This window comes from Stigmatopora argus, chromosome 1 (assembly GCF_051989625.1).
Source record: "Stigmatopora argus isolate UIUO_Sarg chromosome 1, RoL_Sarg_1.0, whole genome shotgun sequence".
Lineage (NCBI taxonomy): Eukaryota > Metazoa > Chordata > Actinopteri > Syngnathiformes > Syngnathidae > Stigmatopora > Stigmatopora argus.
This window is the reverse complement of record NC_135387.1, coordinates 17,840,768-17,857,228: the sequence shown is the minus strand read 5'-3', so window position 1 is coordinate 17,857,228 and position 16,461 is coordinate 17,840,768. Positions and strand designations below refer to the sequence as shown.

Here is a 16,461-nt window from a genome sequence, read left to right as displayed (position 1 = left end):
TCACAATCTTAAGCAAGATCCTTTCTACTGGGATGAACTTGATCAGAAATATTACAATTCCTTTCATTCACCCCATGTCTCTTTTTAGGTTTATGCTGTATTTGATAGGATAGTGGCAAAGGCTTAACCAGAGTTTCTTTATTATTGTAATTTTGTAATATAATAAATATTATAAGAAAAAAATGCTATATTTTTAAACATTTAAACAAAGTATTTCTTCATTATTATAAGATGTGGGTATGTAAGAAAAAAATACGTATTTTTAAAAATGCAGTATTGCGTCGCCATCGGTTAAAAAACTGGAAAATAAAACAACAGTAGTAATGACAATGCAAACCATAAGAGGGCAGTGAAGCGCCAAAAGTTGGCTTGTCTGCTGATAAAGAAGAATATAGTCGCATTTGTTTGCGGAAGTTGTAGTGAAAAGCATGAAGGCACTCTGAATGAGCAACTGTTTTGTGTGTCTTTAACTTGCTAAAGTTGCTTCAGCTGCTAGAACTTTGAATAAACAGGGAAATGGATACTATATCACGTAGTGCAGCAGTCGTACGTGGAGGCTCTGTTAAACATCGTACCGGCTGCAAAACGTGGACCCTAGTAGTCATGTCCCTAGTTGTTTCTGCCCTGGTTGTTGCTGCCGTCGGGCTTTTATGTGCACTTGTGGATCCTGTACTACAAGGTAACCCGTTTTGTTTGCTAACTTTGCTTTGAAGCAATTTGTGGCCACAGAGAATGATGTAGTAAGAGGGGAGGTATGAAAGAGATGACACTGGAACTGTGTGCATCCCATATGAATGAAAGGATTGTATTGTCAATACAGACGCTCCCCTACTTACGAACGCAATTGGTTCCGAGCGATTGTTCATAAGTTGAATTTGTTTGTAAGTTGATTCAGTGCTATATTTTGTATTATAATTTATGTTTAAGGCCGATATAAGTATATTGAAGGTTTATATAAGTGCATTTGTATGTTTAAGGCTTGTATAAGTAACACGCATTGGTTTGTACTGGAAAAAAAAAAATAATAAAATGGAGAGAATATGTACAGTACTGTAGAGAGAGAGAGAGATTTATGTATTAGAAACTGGCCAAAAGAAGCGACCTAATGACGATTGCACAGTTTTCTTCTTTTTATCATCATAAATGATGCGGTAGCACTGTATGGCATCATTCAATTGATTTGCAAACTTTGTGCAACGTTCAATATTTGGGTCCTGCTGCTCGATCTTTCTGTTTATAAATGGTACTGACGGTCGAACGATTCAATGCCCGTGAAACGCTCACCACTCTCACGCGCATCAAGCTTCGTTATTATTGCCACTCGTTTCAAATTAAATGGCTTGCCTCTTCCTTGCAACTCCCTCAATAGAAGCCTTTAGCTTTTTACCAAGCATATTCAATATTGGATGCATGAGATATTTAATGATACAAATGAAAAAGGTTCTTTGCACACTGGAGATACATTCACGCACTTTCGCACTGCAACGAAGAAGAAGGTAGATGCTGGGTGAGCTGAGCTCTCACAGCGCCAGCCGTCGGTATTAGCGGCGGAAAGAAGTACTACTCCGAAAAAGGCGCGAAATACAAAATTGGACTTGCGAACATTTTTGGACTTAAACGCAATTTGCAGACATGTTCGTATGTACCGTTGTTCGTAAGTTGAATGTTCGTAAGTAGTGGAGCGTCTGTATATAGTAAGGCTTTTTTATTTAAAAAAATCGACATAGTATAGTAAGGCTAAGAAAGTCGGAGAATAAATCTGACTTGATTGATTGACCTGATTCTTCTCCTAGTTATTGCTGTGGTCCAGTGGCAAAAATATTGGTTCAGAACTTGAGGTGGGAATCAGGAGTGAGTTCAATTCCCCTCTTTGCAATTCACAAATTGTTTATTGAGGTAATGAAAAGGATAAATATAACTTCCAATCACGTCATTTCAGAAGTCACTGTGGTCCAGTTGCAAAGACAAACGGTCAGAACTTCTGGTGGACTCAAGTTCAAATCAGGAGTGAGTTCAATTCCACTCTTTGCAATTCTCAAATTGTTGATTGAGGTAATGAAAAGGATAGATATAACTTCCAATCACATCATTTCAGAAGTCTCTGTGGTCCAGTGGCAAAGACAATGGGTCAGAACTTCAGGTGGACTCAAGTTCAAATCAGGAATGAGTTCAATTCCACTCTTTGCAATTCTCAAATTGTTTATTGAGGTAATGAAAAGGATAGATATAACTTCCAATCATGTTATTTCAGGAGTCACTGTGGTCCAGTGGCAAAGACAATGGGTCAGAACTTCAGGTGGACTCTAGTTCAAATCAGGAATGAGTTCAATTCCACTCTTTGCAATTCTCAAATTGTTTATTGAGGTAATGAAAAGGATAGATATAACTTCCAATCACATCATTTCAGAAGTCACTGTGGTCCAGTGGCAAAGACAATGGGTCAGAACTTCAGGTGGACTCAAGTTCAAATTAGGAATGAGTTCAATTCCACTCTTTGCAATTCTCAAATTGTTTATTTAGGTAATGAAAAGGATAAATATAACTCCCAATCATGTATAGGCGGGCCGCCTCGTGGTGTAGTGGGTAAGTCACCTGCCTGCGACGTGGGTGTCGAGGGTTCACGTCCCGGTGTCGCCAGTCAACGACTGTATGGTGTCGGCAGTCGGCCGAAGGCCGACTGTCGAACACCACCAGGAACCCCCCCTCCCAACTGTCTTCCGGTCAGCCGAAGGCTGACCGGAAATATTGTTTTGCTGAAAAAAATGACTAAGTCTTTATTTGAATGAAAAAAGGATTACCCATTTACTGAACTACTAGTGTAGTGATTAGTCAAACGAGAGCGGGATTCGAACCCCATCTCCCACATGGCAGTCAAATCCACTAACTTGAGGTCTGTCTGACCCATTGTCTTTGCCACTGGACCACAATGACTTCTGAAATAAGATGATTGGAAGTTATATTTATCATTTTCATCACCTCAATAAACAATTTGAGATTTGCAAAGAGTGGACTTGAACTCACTCCAGATTTGAACTTGTGTCCAACTTCAATTTCAACCCATTGTTCTTGCCACTGGACCACAGTGGCTTCTGAAATGATATGATTGGAAGTTATATTTATCCTTTTCATTACCTCAATAAACAATTTGAGAATTGCAAAGAGTGGAATCAAACTCACTTCTGATTTGAACTTGAGTCCACCTGAAATTCTGACCCATTGTCTTTGCCACTGCACCACAGTAAAGTTGGAAGTTGTATTTATCCTTTTCATTACCTCAATAAACAATTTGAGAACTGCAACGAGTGGAATTGAACTCACTCCTGATTCCCGCCTCATGTTCTGACCCAATGATTTTGCCAGTGGACCACAGCAACAACTAGAAGGTGAAGAACCAGAAGTCAGATTTGCTGTCATTTTTTAAAGAAAAAAAGCCTTACTATACTATGTCGTTTTTTTAAGAAAAGAAGCCTTACTATACAATATCGTTTTTTAAGAAAAAAAGGCTTCCTCTACTATGTCGTTTTTCAAGAAAAAAAGCCATGCTATACTATGTCGTTTTTTAGGAAAAAAAGCCTTACTATACTATGTTGTTTTTTAAAGGAAAAAAGCAATACTATACTATGTCGTTTTTTAGGGGGGAAAGCCATACTATACTATGTCGTTTTTGAGGGAAAAAGCCTTCCTCTACTATGTCGTTTTTCAAGAAAAAAAGCCATGCCATACTATGTCGTTTTTTAGGGGGGAAAAGCCATACTATACTATGTCGTTTTTTTAAGAAAAAAAGCCTTACTATACTATGTCGTTTTTTAAGAAAAAAAGCCATACTATACTATGTCGTTTTTTAAAGGAAAAAAGCCATACTATACTATGTCGTTTTTTAGGGGGGAAAGCCATACTATACTATGTCGTTTTTTAGGGAAAAAGCCTTCCTCTACTATGTCGTTTTTCAAGAAAAAAAGCCACGCTATACTATGTCGTTTTTTTAGGGGGAAAAAGCCATACTATACTATGTCGTTTTTTTAGGGAAAAAAGCCTTACTATACTATGTCGTTTTTTAAGAAAAAAAGCCTTACTATACATGGTCTTTTTTAAACAAAAAAGCCTTACTATACATGGTCATTTTTTAAGAAAAAAGCCTTACTATACATGGTATTTTTTGTAAATAAAAAGCCTTACAATACTATGTCGTTTTTAAAGACAAAAAAGCCTTACTATGCTGTGTCGTTTTTAAAGAAAATAAGCCTTACTATACTATGTCGTCTTTAAAGAAAAAAGCCTATACTATATCGTTTTTTAAGAAAAAAAGCCTTACTATACTATGTCGTCTTTTAAGAAAAACGCTTTACTGTACATGGTCGTTTTTTTTTTTAAAATAAAAAAGCCTTACTATACATGGTCATTTTTTAATAAAAACCCTTAATATACATGGTCATTTTTAAAGAAAAAAGCCTGACTATATATACATAGTATTTATTTTTTAAACAAATAAAAGCTTTACTTTACATAGACCACTTTTTTTTAAAGAAAAAGCCTTACGATGTCCAGCCATTCAAGTCATTTTGCATGCCAGCTTTACGTTTGTACCAAATCTCGGGGTATTCTTAGCTCAGTTATGAAGCACATCTAATAAGATGAATAAATATTTGACATTATCGTCGACAAGGAAAAAGAGTGTCGCCAAACTTTCGTCAAAACATATATATGTGTGTGTGATGTAAAACTACTATTAGATAAAGTTGTTGTTGTTTTCAGAACTACGGACAGCCGGAGTGAAAGAAGAGAATGGGACAAAAGCCAAGATGCTGGGTATTGTAATTCTTAGCTATTTTCAATTCGATCCTTAATATCAAGGTTTCTCCCATCTCATTTTCCGAACCGCTTTATCCTCATTAGGGTCGCGGAGGGTGCTGGAGCCTATCCCAGCTGACTCCGGGCCAGAGGCGGGGGACACCCTGAATCGGTGGCCAGTCGATCGCAGGACACAAGGAGACGGAAAAACATGCACACTCACACACATACCTAGGGGCAATTTAAAGTGTCCAATCAGCCTACCATGCGTGTTTTTGAAATGTGGGAGGAAACCGGAGTACCTGGAGGAAACCCACGCAGACACAGGGAGAACATGCAAACTCCACACAGGTGGACATAACCTGGATTTGAAACCAGGACCCCAGAGCTGTGAGGCCGACACGCTAACCACTCGCTCCACCGGATCGCTAATATCAAGGTCACACACAAAAATGTGCCAATGGGGATTTTTGGAGGAAGTCATTAAGGGGACCCTGAGGGCCTTACACGCCTTCATACAAGGGTTGAAAAAAATTTGGACCAATAATAATAAATACACCAAAATATTGTATGTAAAGAAGTCACTTCTCAAGGGTTTAGTTTCCTGAAAAGTTATATACCAAACAGAATTGTCAACCTCTATACCAAGCCGGCTCATTGATTGCTTATCACTTGTTGAATTGGAGGAGGGACCAAGCTATGGATGTTGGTTTGATGGGTGATGTGAAGGCCCACTTTTAGTGCTCACGTTTCACCGTTACAGAAAGCTATATAAAACCTAGGTGCTAGACACCTCAGTTCAGCAACAAAATGTCTTTTCTTGTAGGTTTCTGGAGTATTTTGGTTCTGTCGGTATTCGCAGGAGTCAGTTGCTGCTGCTTCTCATTGATTATGACCTACCTCAACTCCTACAAACCAGGCATAGCGCCACCAACAATCCTTTCACTACTGTGCAGGTAAAATCAATCTTTACATAATTTTAAAGAAAAGGTCAAACAGACCTGAGCTGTTTTTGTTTTCATTTCAGAGACAAAATCAACCCAGATTTGTTACTGAATTACAGTGTTGCTGTTCTTAACGGTTCTATGGCGACGCTTGCAGTCATCTGGAACTTGACATGACCGTCAAATGTCAGATCAAGAAATAGATCGATACTTGCATTGTGTGTAAAACATTTGTGGGTTTTTGTTTGTTTTCTAATAAATCAATGATTTTGTTGAATTATTCTTTCAATCAATTCAGGGTTCTAATACCCATATTTAGCTGGAATAGACTCCAGCGACCCTCGTGAGGATAACCGACATGAGAGATGAATGAATATTCATTCTTCCATGCATGTAGAAGTCCAAAATTTGCCAAATCAAAAAGTAATTGGCATTTACCTCATTTGAGCATGTAACTTTTTTGTGGTGTTCCTAGATTTGTGTATTGGGAAACAGCACACAAACAAATTCAAGTATTGTGGAGGAATTTTTTAACATTATTTTTATAACCAAAGCAAACTAAAAAAAAGAAAAATTATATACATAAGGTTTTTCAGTTAATGTATTTCATTATCATATTTTAAGTTAGTCATTGTCTCACATTTATGTCCACACGGTCAAACTCTTTAAACCACACACACTTGTGCAAATAGGCCTGTTTACAAGACAATAAAAATATAGAACGTAACATATTCAGTAGAACAAGCTATTTGGCTATGACAAGTGATTTCAGGCACACGAATGAATGTTCATATAAAAAACGTGTGGAAAGACGGAAGTGCACCCAGAATTGCATTCAAGTCTAAGGCCTCGAATTCATTCAAAATTATACTTATACATACAAATAGCTTAATTTAATGCATCAGTGCAGTGAGTTTAATACTGGAACTCGTGATTCTTTCTTCTAAACGACAGAAGTGCTTAGTCACACGTCAACTCACAAAAACAATTTAACCAATATGCCTCGAGCCAGCCTGCTGAATTGGGAATAGATGTCAAAATAAAAAAGAAAACAAAATTATCGACCCACCACTGCGTCCATATCACGAGACGTCTGTGTCTTCTGGGCTTCTAGACAGGGCCTCCAGTTCAGAGTGCCGCTTTGTGGCCACTTTGAAAAGCGCAGCCAGGAGGAACACAGCGGAGATGACCGCAAAGTAGCCGCAGTAGACATAGAACTGATGGAAGAAAAACCACAATGCGGGCATGTCCCACTTGTCAGTCTCAATCGCACCAAAACGTACAAGTCGTGCATTCAGCATATCATGAAAGTGCTATAACTATAATCACAAAATCATTTTTGACAATGCTATTGAAATATGTGGCATTGTTTGATGTGTACCTAAAATGTCAATTGGTAAGAGTGAATGACAGTTTCTCACCTGAGTGAAGATGTCCAAGCCCAGGACGGCAGAGTCCACCACCACCAGAGTGAGGATAGACTGCAGCAGCAGAGCCGCGAAGGTGTTAACGCCGAACACCAAGGCATAACGCTGCATGTCGAGGCTGGATGCTATTTGATATCTGCCAGAGAAAACAGTGTATCAGCAAGAATTCTACTGGCTTCAAGGAGATACACTATTTGATGTCATGTCGCCATCAAAATACTATCAATTCCAACAGTTTGCAAAATACAGCAAGGAACATTTAGAAACACAATAGAGTACAGTAATCCCTTGATAATCGCGTCCTCACTTATCGCAAATTCAGTACTTTGCTATTTTGTTTTCCACTATTAGGTAATTACTTTTTTTTTTTAAAGTTCATAAAAATGTGAAAATCCACACTGAAACACGTAAGCGGAAGCCACTTTTTCTAGGCACACGGTCGATTGGTCGCCCGGAAGGTTATTGATAATTACCATTTAAATCGTAGCTCAAATTCCCTAAATACAAAGTGCGAATGAATATTTAGTCATACTTAATGCCCTCGTAATTATTAGGCTAAAAAAAGCTCTAAATTTCCCGGACTTTTATTGTTTTATGTTGGAGAACTTGTTAAGACCCTGACTGACGTCCCTTCCTAAGGGGACAACTCATGTACATACAAACTCTTATACACTCACACGTCGGCTCAGTGAAACTGCTCAGGGCCATTGTTGGATTTTATTGATGCGTAGACCGTGTTGTGTTACCTTGTTTGGTCGCCGGTCTTTTGGTCGCCCGTTCTCGCGGTCGGGGCGACCAAAAGACTGCGACCAAAAGACTGCGACCAAAAGACCGCGACCAAAAGACCGGCGACCAATCGACCGCACACGCTTTTTCTACTAGGCTTGAAGAAAAAAAAGTTATAATAGGGTGATCCTACTTCGATTATCACGGCCATGTCTGGTCTACAATAACCGCGATATTCGAGGGATTACTGTAACTTGCTGGTTCTCGATGAACAATTTCACCATTTTTTTACTGAGCTTATTGTAATAAGACCAGCTTAGTTTAGTGCCAACCTGGACTTGTTTATGGCCATTAATGAATTACTGTAATTTGGATTAACTATACAAGAAATGGCAGGGCAGGACATGACACTTACGTGGCAACCGTAATAAGTAGCATGTAGGTGGCTCTGAAAATGACGTAGGTGCCATAACACAGCCAGATGCTCTTCAACGTGACCATGACGAGCACGCACGCTGCCATGAGCAGCGATAGGCCACATAAGGCCACTTCTCCCCACAATGTCCAGCGCACGGGCAAGTGGCCCACCAGGAGGGCAGCTACAGCCCCTAAAGAATCCCCCCAGCCCACATTATCTTAGAATAGGATGTTGAGAACGTTTCCGCGACAATATAAGCATTTCATCGTACCTAGCAATGTGGACAGTGTCTCCACGTAACCGTTGTAGATGTCATACTCAGTGGAAGGGCGGATGTTCTCCCATAACGCTTGGGCATAGTTGAGCACCTGAAAATAGCCGCACGTGGCCAACGCCCACCAGAGCGACCAGGCCAGCAGAGGGCCTCGTCTGTAACAGTGTAGGAAGTCAACCGTAAGCATCTTCAAGACCCCTGAGAGCCCACAGCTTCTGGTTGTCACCTCGGAGAATGAGGGCGAAGCCTAAGTGTGATAACCAATGAAATATTGGAAAGGAAATTGAGTTTAAATTCACAGTTGGGGATGAAGAAGTACGAGAATGGTGTCAGGAAGTATTAGTCGAGTTGTAGGGCTCGACTAGAATTTTAGACTCACGTTGGAAAGGTCCTCATTGTTTAGAGGCGCCTTGTTGTCAACGTTCTCGATGAGGGAACCGCCGTAGTCGCACTGTGTCTGCGTCGTCCCATCCGGTTCCTTGTGGAAGAACAAGCTTTGCTTGGGCATGGGCAGAAACCACGGGGGGACGAACGCCACGACGGCCGACGCCAGCGTGGCCCAGACAAGGTGCACCAGCCGGACTTGGGCCACGGTGAGAAGGAGCTGACCCATCAGAGAGCCGGCGGCCGAACCCAAGAGGGTGACGCAGCGGCAGTAAGCGGTCACCCGGCGGTAGTGGGCGGGCTCGACCACGCTGTAGATGTACGAGAAGTAGGCCACCTCCGAGGCGGTGGCCAGCCCAAAGAAAAACTCCAGCAACTGCATGGCACGGAGGCCTTGTGCTTTGAGGAGCATGGTGTAAGTGACCACAAAGCTCGCGGCCTGCAACACCAACACAGGTTTATAACGGAGGTAGTCGGTGGCCAGGAAGACGGGGAACAGCAACGCCAGATAAGAATACGTCCAGATGGGGTAGATTTCACTCACAACCTGCAAAACAGACCAACAAATGGTATTTTCCCCTTCTTTATCTTATATGACAAAAACACAGTAAAAATGGATCAGATGTACATCAAAATTATATAATGTATATATACTCTGCGTGTATGAACATGTGAGCTTGTTCTGTCTTGGTACTGAGCAACAAATGCTTTCTGAAGGTGGTACATAGAAAATAAATCGTTTAAGATTAATCACATATTCCAAAGGATTTAGGATTTGTTGTCGATGGGAGATTACAGTCTCAACCCACCACACTTTCTCATTTTCAGGAAGAAAAATATAACTTTTGTGTGTGTGTGCATTTGGACTGAGAGAGGAGTGAATAACTTAAAATAACATATTCATTTATTCCAACCTACAGGGCATTTGATGTGCATTTTAGGGCTTTAATTTTTGCTATAAATGACGTCTATATGACTATAAATTACCTTTGCTTCAACTTCTCAACATTATTATACACAAATGTACATAAATTAATACAATGTTAATGATAATAAAATACCATCAATTTATGAACCCAGATTTTTTAAAAGGGTATTTAATGTCATAGTATTTAAATAATTGCCTGCCATTGACATGAACCGACGTCCAATTCGTGTAAACTGTGAGGGCAGGCTGTGAATGCTCATGTTTTAGTACCATCAAAAAAAGTGACAAGTAAGGCATATTGTTTAGTTGACCGCGACCTTTATGAAAAATAAATAAAAATAAATATATAGGTATAAATATATTTTTGGGCATCCGGTGATGGCCGCGTACAAGTTGCTTCCTCCTCACCTGCGTCTCGGTCAGGTTCTTGTCTGGGCTCATCAAGTAAGCGGTAAGAAAAGGCTCCGATGGTCGCAGGTTAGCAAATAAGCCGTAGGCACAGAGGCACAAAGTGGGGTACAACACAGACATGTTGTACGCGAGTTATGCGACCTCCACATTTGCCTTCACTTGGACTCCACAGCGGAGCGCAAACAACAGACCGGTGTTGAAAGACATTCTTCTTCGTTTCTCGCTGTCAACATTAGTAACACGTTTGGTGCGCTAGTGCCTCTAGTGGCAAAAATCAAGTAACTTGAAATGCACAAAAATGAATTTCACCTATTCATGACTCAGCAGAAATATTTTCCAGCCATTTGCGCTGGCCGCTAACGCATTGGCTTCCATTGACAGGGATAGACGTCCATCCATTTTGACAGGGAGAGGTCAAAGTTAAGACTTGGCTTCCATTGACAGGGATAGACTTCCAATCATTTTGACAGGGAGAGGTCAAAGTTAAGACCACTGGGAAATGTATTATTTATATACATTATATATATATAATATAACACACACACATATATATATTATATATAATATTATATATATATATATATATATATATATATATATATATATATATATATATAATATATATCAGTGCAACCAAAAAAATACTCTGCACGCAAATGTCCATCTTTTATTACATTTTATAGTGTTAAAAATAAACAAGTCTAATTTTTTGCCCTGTTGTCTTGTTTTAGTTTGTTGTTTGTCTGTTTTTTTGTCCCAGCTTCAGCTTGACTTTTCACATCAAAACAATTGGATCTGGCTGATTTGAACTGGAAAAAGTAATTCAATATTTATGTAAAGTAAAGAAGTATTTGTACTTTCCAGCGTTGGTAAGAATATGAGCAACAACAAAAAAAGGAAAGCTCACTGAAGCACAGACTGCATTGAACATCAGTAACTTACTTTTGATATTATTTATTGTTTTACACAATGTGCCACAACCATTTTGTTTGTTGCCAAGTTATCCACACACGCTGCTGGGCGAGATGATGTGCAATATTTCAGTCTTCTGCTTAAGGAACATCAAAACATTCAGAATATTAAGACAAAATGGTCTTTTTTAAGTGGGGCCAACCAAGATGGATGCATATGCTGTGTAAACACACACAGTATCTATGTGTGCGCGTGTGTGTAAGAACTGTGCAGAAAATAAAAAAGCTTCCATCAAACCCTTTAGTTTTCCCGTATAGTTGAATGTAATGTGAATAATTCTAAATAAGTCTAGGACAGGTATGAATAATGACAAGACTTCAGAGTAGAAGGCTACTCAAGTTTGGTGGATACATTTTTTTCTTTACATTCTTTTCACATGACATTAAAAACAAAGTGTGTAACATACAGATCTGTCTGAAATAAAGATTTAGAAAACCAAGTGATTGAACACCAGAGAATGATGATGTTTCCTTAGAAGCTTCAACGGTGGAAAAAGCTTGCAATTCTTCCATCAAAGAAAAATGTCACTCAACTATCTTGAAATTTATGAGGGTAAAATGTACTAGGAAGAAAAAAAAGATTAAAAATGTTCCCCCCAAGAAAGCCCAATTGTAACTCCACTGGGTTTTAGTCTGGGGAAAAAATGATTATACACTACCTCATATTGCACAACTTACTTTTTTTTTTTAACAATATATTTTTTTCAGGTTCAATTTAGTTTCATGACGATCATAGATCATTTTTGCGCAATTCAATTCAATAATTTTCCTACAAGATATGCTTCCATTTTTTTTCCACATTTTACGCTCCTTTTTTTGGTTAACACTTAAAGCTGATGTAAACTTCACATATAGTAAGCTAAATAGAGGAGACTTTAAGCATAAGCGCAAGGCAGTGGGAGAAGTTGGTGGCAATCAATGAAGTGAATTTAGCAGTATTAACATTAAAATTAGAGTTCTAAATAACAATGGAATGTGGCTTAGTGTGCACTCAGGATGGCCAAATAAGCAAGCGGTTAACAGAGTTAACCAAACTTAAGACCGAGTGGTGGGTGACCGTTGAAAATCTTGCACTGTTCAGTTACGGATTACATTTATTAACGTACACGGCATCAATTTTACGGCAGATTTGTGACACATTTAAACATTGTCTGATTTCATCCTTGCCCCCTGAAAACTTAGTGCCGTGTAAGATGCATATTTGTTAGCAACTGTACACCTCTGCCAAGTGTTTCAGAGTGACAAACATCATCTCATATTCAGAGCGGACCTTATTGGCAGAAAAACTGCCTTTCCATTATCCCCATTTTTACATCGTGAAGTGTCTTGTGTAGTCATATTCTATTGTGGGAATGACAGCCTGCACAAACTTGAGAAAAATGAGAAGATACCTGCAAACTACAGTCAAGGACAAAAGCAAATGATTTTGTTTACAGTTCACAAAACACAATCAACATCATTATAAACTTGATTTGTTGTTTGCAAAAAAAATAAGGATACATATGCACTCCAAGCTCACCACCTCCTTCAGCCACGGTCTCGATGATCTTTTTCATCACTTCGGCATGTCTGCATGGGAAAAAAAACTTTACTGAATGTTCTAAAATATTTTCTACGTAGTTTACATCATGGATGATCTTAGTAAATGAGAATAAGTATAGGGTAATGGCATGTTTAACTTGTCTTTGGACTCACCTGCAGGGGTGGACGGAGCACATGGCGGGCGGAGGAAGGTGTGGATGGTTTTCAATGGTGACCGTCTTTTTCACGTGGTCTTGGCTTATGTCTTCGTACATTTGCTCCACAGTCAGAGGCTGCCTGTCCTAAAGGAGCGGCAATGGGATTTTTTTTTTAATTATCTATATTGGGAGAGCCAAAATGTCTTACAAACTCTGATTCTTATTTTTATATTTTCTGAAAAAAATTGTGCTCTGTAATTAGATAATGTAACAGTAAATATCATCCATCAAGAGTAAATTATACATGGGAAAAATTCTATGGCAATTTGAGAAAAGGACAATATTTTACAAAATGAAGTTGCATTATGAAAATAAAACCAAAGTTTTTACAAGAATTACATTTTAAAAATTAAACTTACAAAAATATAATACGAAATTCCAGTAATATGCTTTGGTTCTGAAATTGAAAATTTATTTTGGAAAACAAATACATTGCCATTTTCCACTTTTTCCTTTTTTCTTAAAAAAATACTACTGTTTAATAATTCAAGCCTAATTTTAAGTCATTTGGGGATACGTGTATACACATGAATTATATTTGAAAAGAACCCCAAACCATTGAGAAATTCACAATGACGAGGCAAAAAGGCATAAGACCAAAGTGAATGATGTCACCTAAAATGGGATGTCGGCTAGTAACAGCCAGGTACATACTTCATCGTAGCCGAAGAGCCAGAGTCGAGGTGTCTGGTAGTATTTATCGTACGTGATGTAAAGGTCATACGTCCTCGTCTGAAGGATGGCGTCTTCACACCCGGGTTCTGCTTTCACTTCAGCTTGCACCATTTTACTAGTGTCAAGGGTGGCCTGGAGCCAAGAAAGCGTGAGAGAGGCACACGCACATTGACAGCCGGGCACTCACGCCGCCTTACCTCATCCGTTTCCAGTAAGCCACTTTCCTCATATTCTAAAAAAGATGAGTGATAAGGGTTATGCTGGATATGTGACGGTGGAATAAAAGCGCAAGGGCACTATTTGAAATACCTTCCATATCTGCTGCCTCGCCATCTTCGTCATCTTCGCCATCATCTAAACAGGCCGCAGACGTGCTATTCATGTTCTTGTCCTTGAAGGAAGACAATACACAGCTGATGAATGGTTAAAAACCTTAAAGTCGGGCCCACTTGACACATAGATTCTGATTTAGTGCGAGTCTGGCGGGAAAAATAGTATATGACTGTACAACAAACATAAGATGTGTCAAATTATTACAACAAAATGTTATTTTCTCCTTACTTTAACTGGCTACAATGGGAAAACATTGTTTCTACTCCTTAATAATCTCATTGCTTTGCTCAATCTCATTCATATCATCAATTTTAGGGGGGGAAAAGACAAAAAGCAAAAAAAGAGAGACAGGTAGGTGAAGTCTTGCGCAAATGCCTGAACACTCTTTAGTTCCACATTAGCTAACAAATGGCTCAACACAAAGCCACAACGGATACCTTGTTATTGTCCAGGGAAATTTCCTGCACTGCATCAGTGACACCTAATACACCTAGAAACAAATGAAGCATGGTTATCGATTCCGTGCCGACATGACACACCTAAACAAATTGATGTTATGGGGGTTCTTGCTTTCATTTACTGAATTTCAGACAATATTTGTGATTAGGTTACAGAATTGGCTTGAAATCCCAAATTGCTGCTTAAATAGCTCATCTCTGGGAAATGTTGCCATGCCTGCATGATGGTAAGTGTCCACCCATCCCCCGTCTCCATCGTCCTCCTCGATGATGGCCTCCAACTCGTCCGAGTACTCCATCTGTTTACAGCGCTTGTAGCAGGGAACTGAAACCCACAAGAAATTGTCAGAAATACAACTACAACAAAACTCCTAATTTCAGTTTCCAGTTAGACAAGTGGTCGATGACCTAAAACTATTAGAAAGACAGAACTCTTACCATTGCGTGTTAGGAGGAATTGTTTATCAGAGGACAAATATGGCTTTATTTTAACTTCTTCCCCAGTAGCCCTGAGTGAAGATATGAAGAAAAGAGAAGAAACAAATTGAATATGCAATCCTTTTATTTTACTCATTAAATGACAACTACCACTAGTACACCATGCCAAAACATATTAATTTATATGGTTTCTGAGTAACAGTGTAAAATCTATCATATAATAAATAAGAGTCCTGATTAGACTGGTTTTGTTAGACAAGTTGGGTTTCCGCAGGAGAGAATTGCACCATTCTGTGAAATCTAACAAGAACAGCGCAACAATGTCATGCACATTCCTGAGTCACAAGCCATCACTACCTTATTCCTTATTTTTCACAATCGCAGAATACACATTTACTCTACCAACAACAAGGTCGTCACATGAGTAAACTCATTTTCCCTGGATGAAAAAATACTGACCATTTCCAGGTGGGGCAATGATGAACTAAATGATCGCCAGCAGCTTCAAACTAACACACAAAAAGAAAAGAAATACATTTACAGTGTGCTTTTATTTAGAAACGAGGTATTGTGAGTGATTCGGAACCTAATCCAATTTTGGGGGTCCAAAAACTATTATTTCAGACTCGCATTTAGTACATCGAAATATAATGGTTCAATTCCTATAAGCAAATGAGCTTTTTGTTATACTAAATAAATTATGAATAAAGTACGAGGATGCTATTATTTCACTGTATAGATACTTTGGATGACATTTTGGTAGGTGTAGGTTCAATAAAGGTTGGGAAACAATGGAGAAAATAAAAAAAGATAGCATGGATCAACCTCACCTCTTCTGGTGTGATGACTCCAGTTTCCTTGAATTTTGATTCCTGTTAAATTGAAAACATATTTAGGTCATTTTTTGTGACTCAAATCAAATGTCAAATAATCACCCTAAATTCAGAAACACTCGAAAATCAGTCATTAATTTAAAACACTATAATCCGCCGCACCCAAACCGGATTCAATGAACTAATTTATACTGTCATTGGCGATGACAAGTCGAATCCATTTAAACTGCGAGGTTCGCTGCCAAACCTTCCAGTTCAGAAGGATTGGACATGTATCGCCGTCAGTGACAGACTAAGGCTAAAAACAAAATCTCATTGGATGAGAAAAGAAATGATCCAAGCATGAACCGTTCATCTATTCACGGGGTAAACAAGGTATCCCAGACTGGTCAGGTCGAATTAAGTTTACCTTTAGAACTGGCGTGAGAAACTCGGCCACGCCAAGAGCGGTTCCTTTCACCGTATTAATCACGTTCTGCATCTTGGGGAGCAAAAAAATAAAGGGAGTCTCCTTGAAAGAAGAGAGAAATACCCAACTAACTAGACATAGTTGTGTCAGATGCGAGGGAGCAGCAGCGACATTCGCGAATCACGTGACCACTACGAACACTTCCGGGTAAGATGTTGCCGCGAGACTACAGCTTGACAGCGCGAATTCAGTGTTCGGATAGAAGTGGAGGACCTTTTCTTGAGCTGCTTGGTTCGTTGCAACAA

General features: G+C 39.1%; 3 protein-coding genes across 4 annotated transcripts; 1 reads left to right on the top strand and 2 right to left on the bottom strand.

Annotated features, from left to right (window-relative positions):
- The first annotated feature begins 403 nt into the window (after window positions 1–403).
- arl6ip6 (ADP-ribosylation factor-like 6 interacting protein 6) lies at window positions 404–6,009 on the top strand. The gene is made up of 4 exons (XM_077610345.1): window positions 404–679; window positions 4,753–4,806; window positions 5,615–5,744; window positions 5,816–6,009. The coding sequence occupies exons 1-4, from the start codon at window positions 517–519 to the stop codon at window positions 5,907–5,909; spliced, it is 441 nt and encodes a 146-aa protein (XP_077466471.1). The 5' UTR covers window positions 404–516; the 3' UTR covers window positions 5,910–6,009.
- On the bottom strand, window positions 3,263–10,541 carry slc19a2 (solute carrier family 19 member 2). 2 transcript variants are annotated; one of them, XM_077610335.1, is made up of 7 exons: window positions 10,298–10,541; window positions 8,957–9,508; window positions 8,575–8,824; window positions 8,301–8,493; window positions 7,154–7,295; window positions 6,802–6,949; window positions 3,263–3,376 (listed from the first exon to the last, which is right to left on the bottom strand). In XM_077610335.1, exons 1-6 carry the CDS (start codon window positions 10,418–10,420, stop codon window positions 6,815–6,817), a joined length of 1,395 nt encoding a protein of 464 aa, XP_077466461.1. In that variant the 5' UTR covers window positions 10,421–10,541; the 3' UTR covers window positions 3,263–3,376; window positions 6,802–6,814. The 2 variants fall into 2 exon arrangements, with proteins under 2 accessions (XP_077466461.1, XP_077466451.1); XM_077610325.1 differs by lacking the exon at window positions 3,263–3,376 and having other exon boundaries at window positions 6,246–6,949.
- Window positions 10,542–11,238: 697 nt separating this feature from the next.
- Window positions 11,239–16,405, bottom strand: atg3 (autophagy related 3). The gene is made up of 12 exons (XM_077608468.1): window positions 16,157–16,405; window positions 15,745–15,786; window positions 15,374–15,423; window positions 14,915–14,985; window positions 14,694–14,801; window positions 14,456–14,508; window positions 13,995–14,076; window positions 13,883–13,917; window positions 13,665–13,817; window positions 12,967–13,094; window positions 12,772–12,840; window positions 11,239–12,662 (listed from the first exon to the last, which is right to left on the bottom strand). The coding sequence occupies exons 1-12, from the start codon at window positions 16,226–16,228 to the stop codon at window positions 12,581–12,583; spliced, it is 945 nt and encodes a 314-aa protein (XP_077464594.1). The 5' UTR covers window positions 16,229–16,405; the 3' UTR covers window positions 11,239–12,580.
- Between the last annotated feature and the right edge of the window lie 56 nt (window positions 16,406–16,461).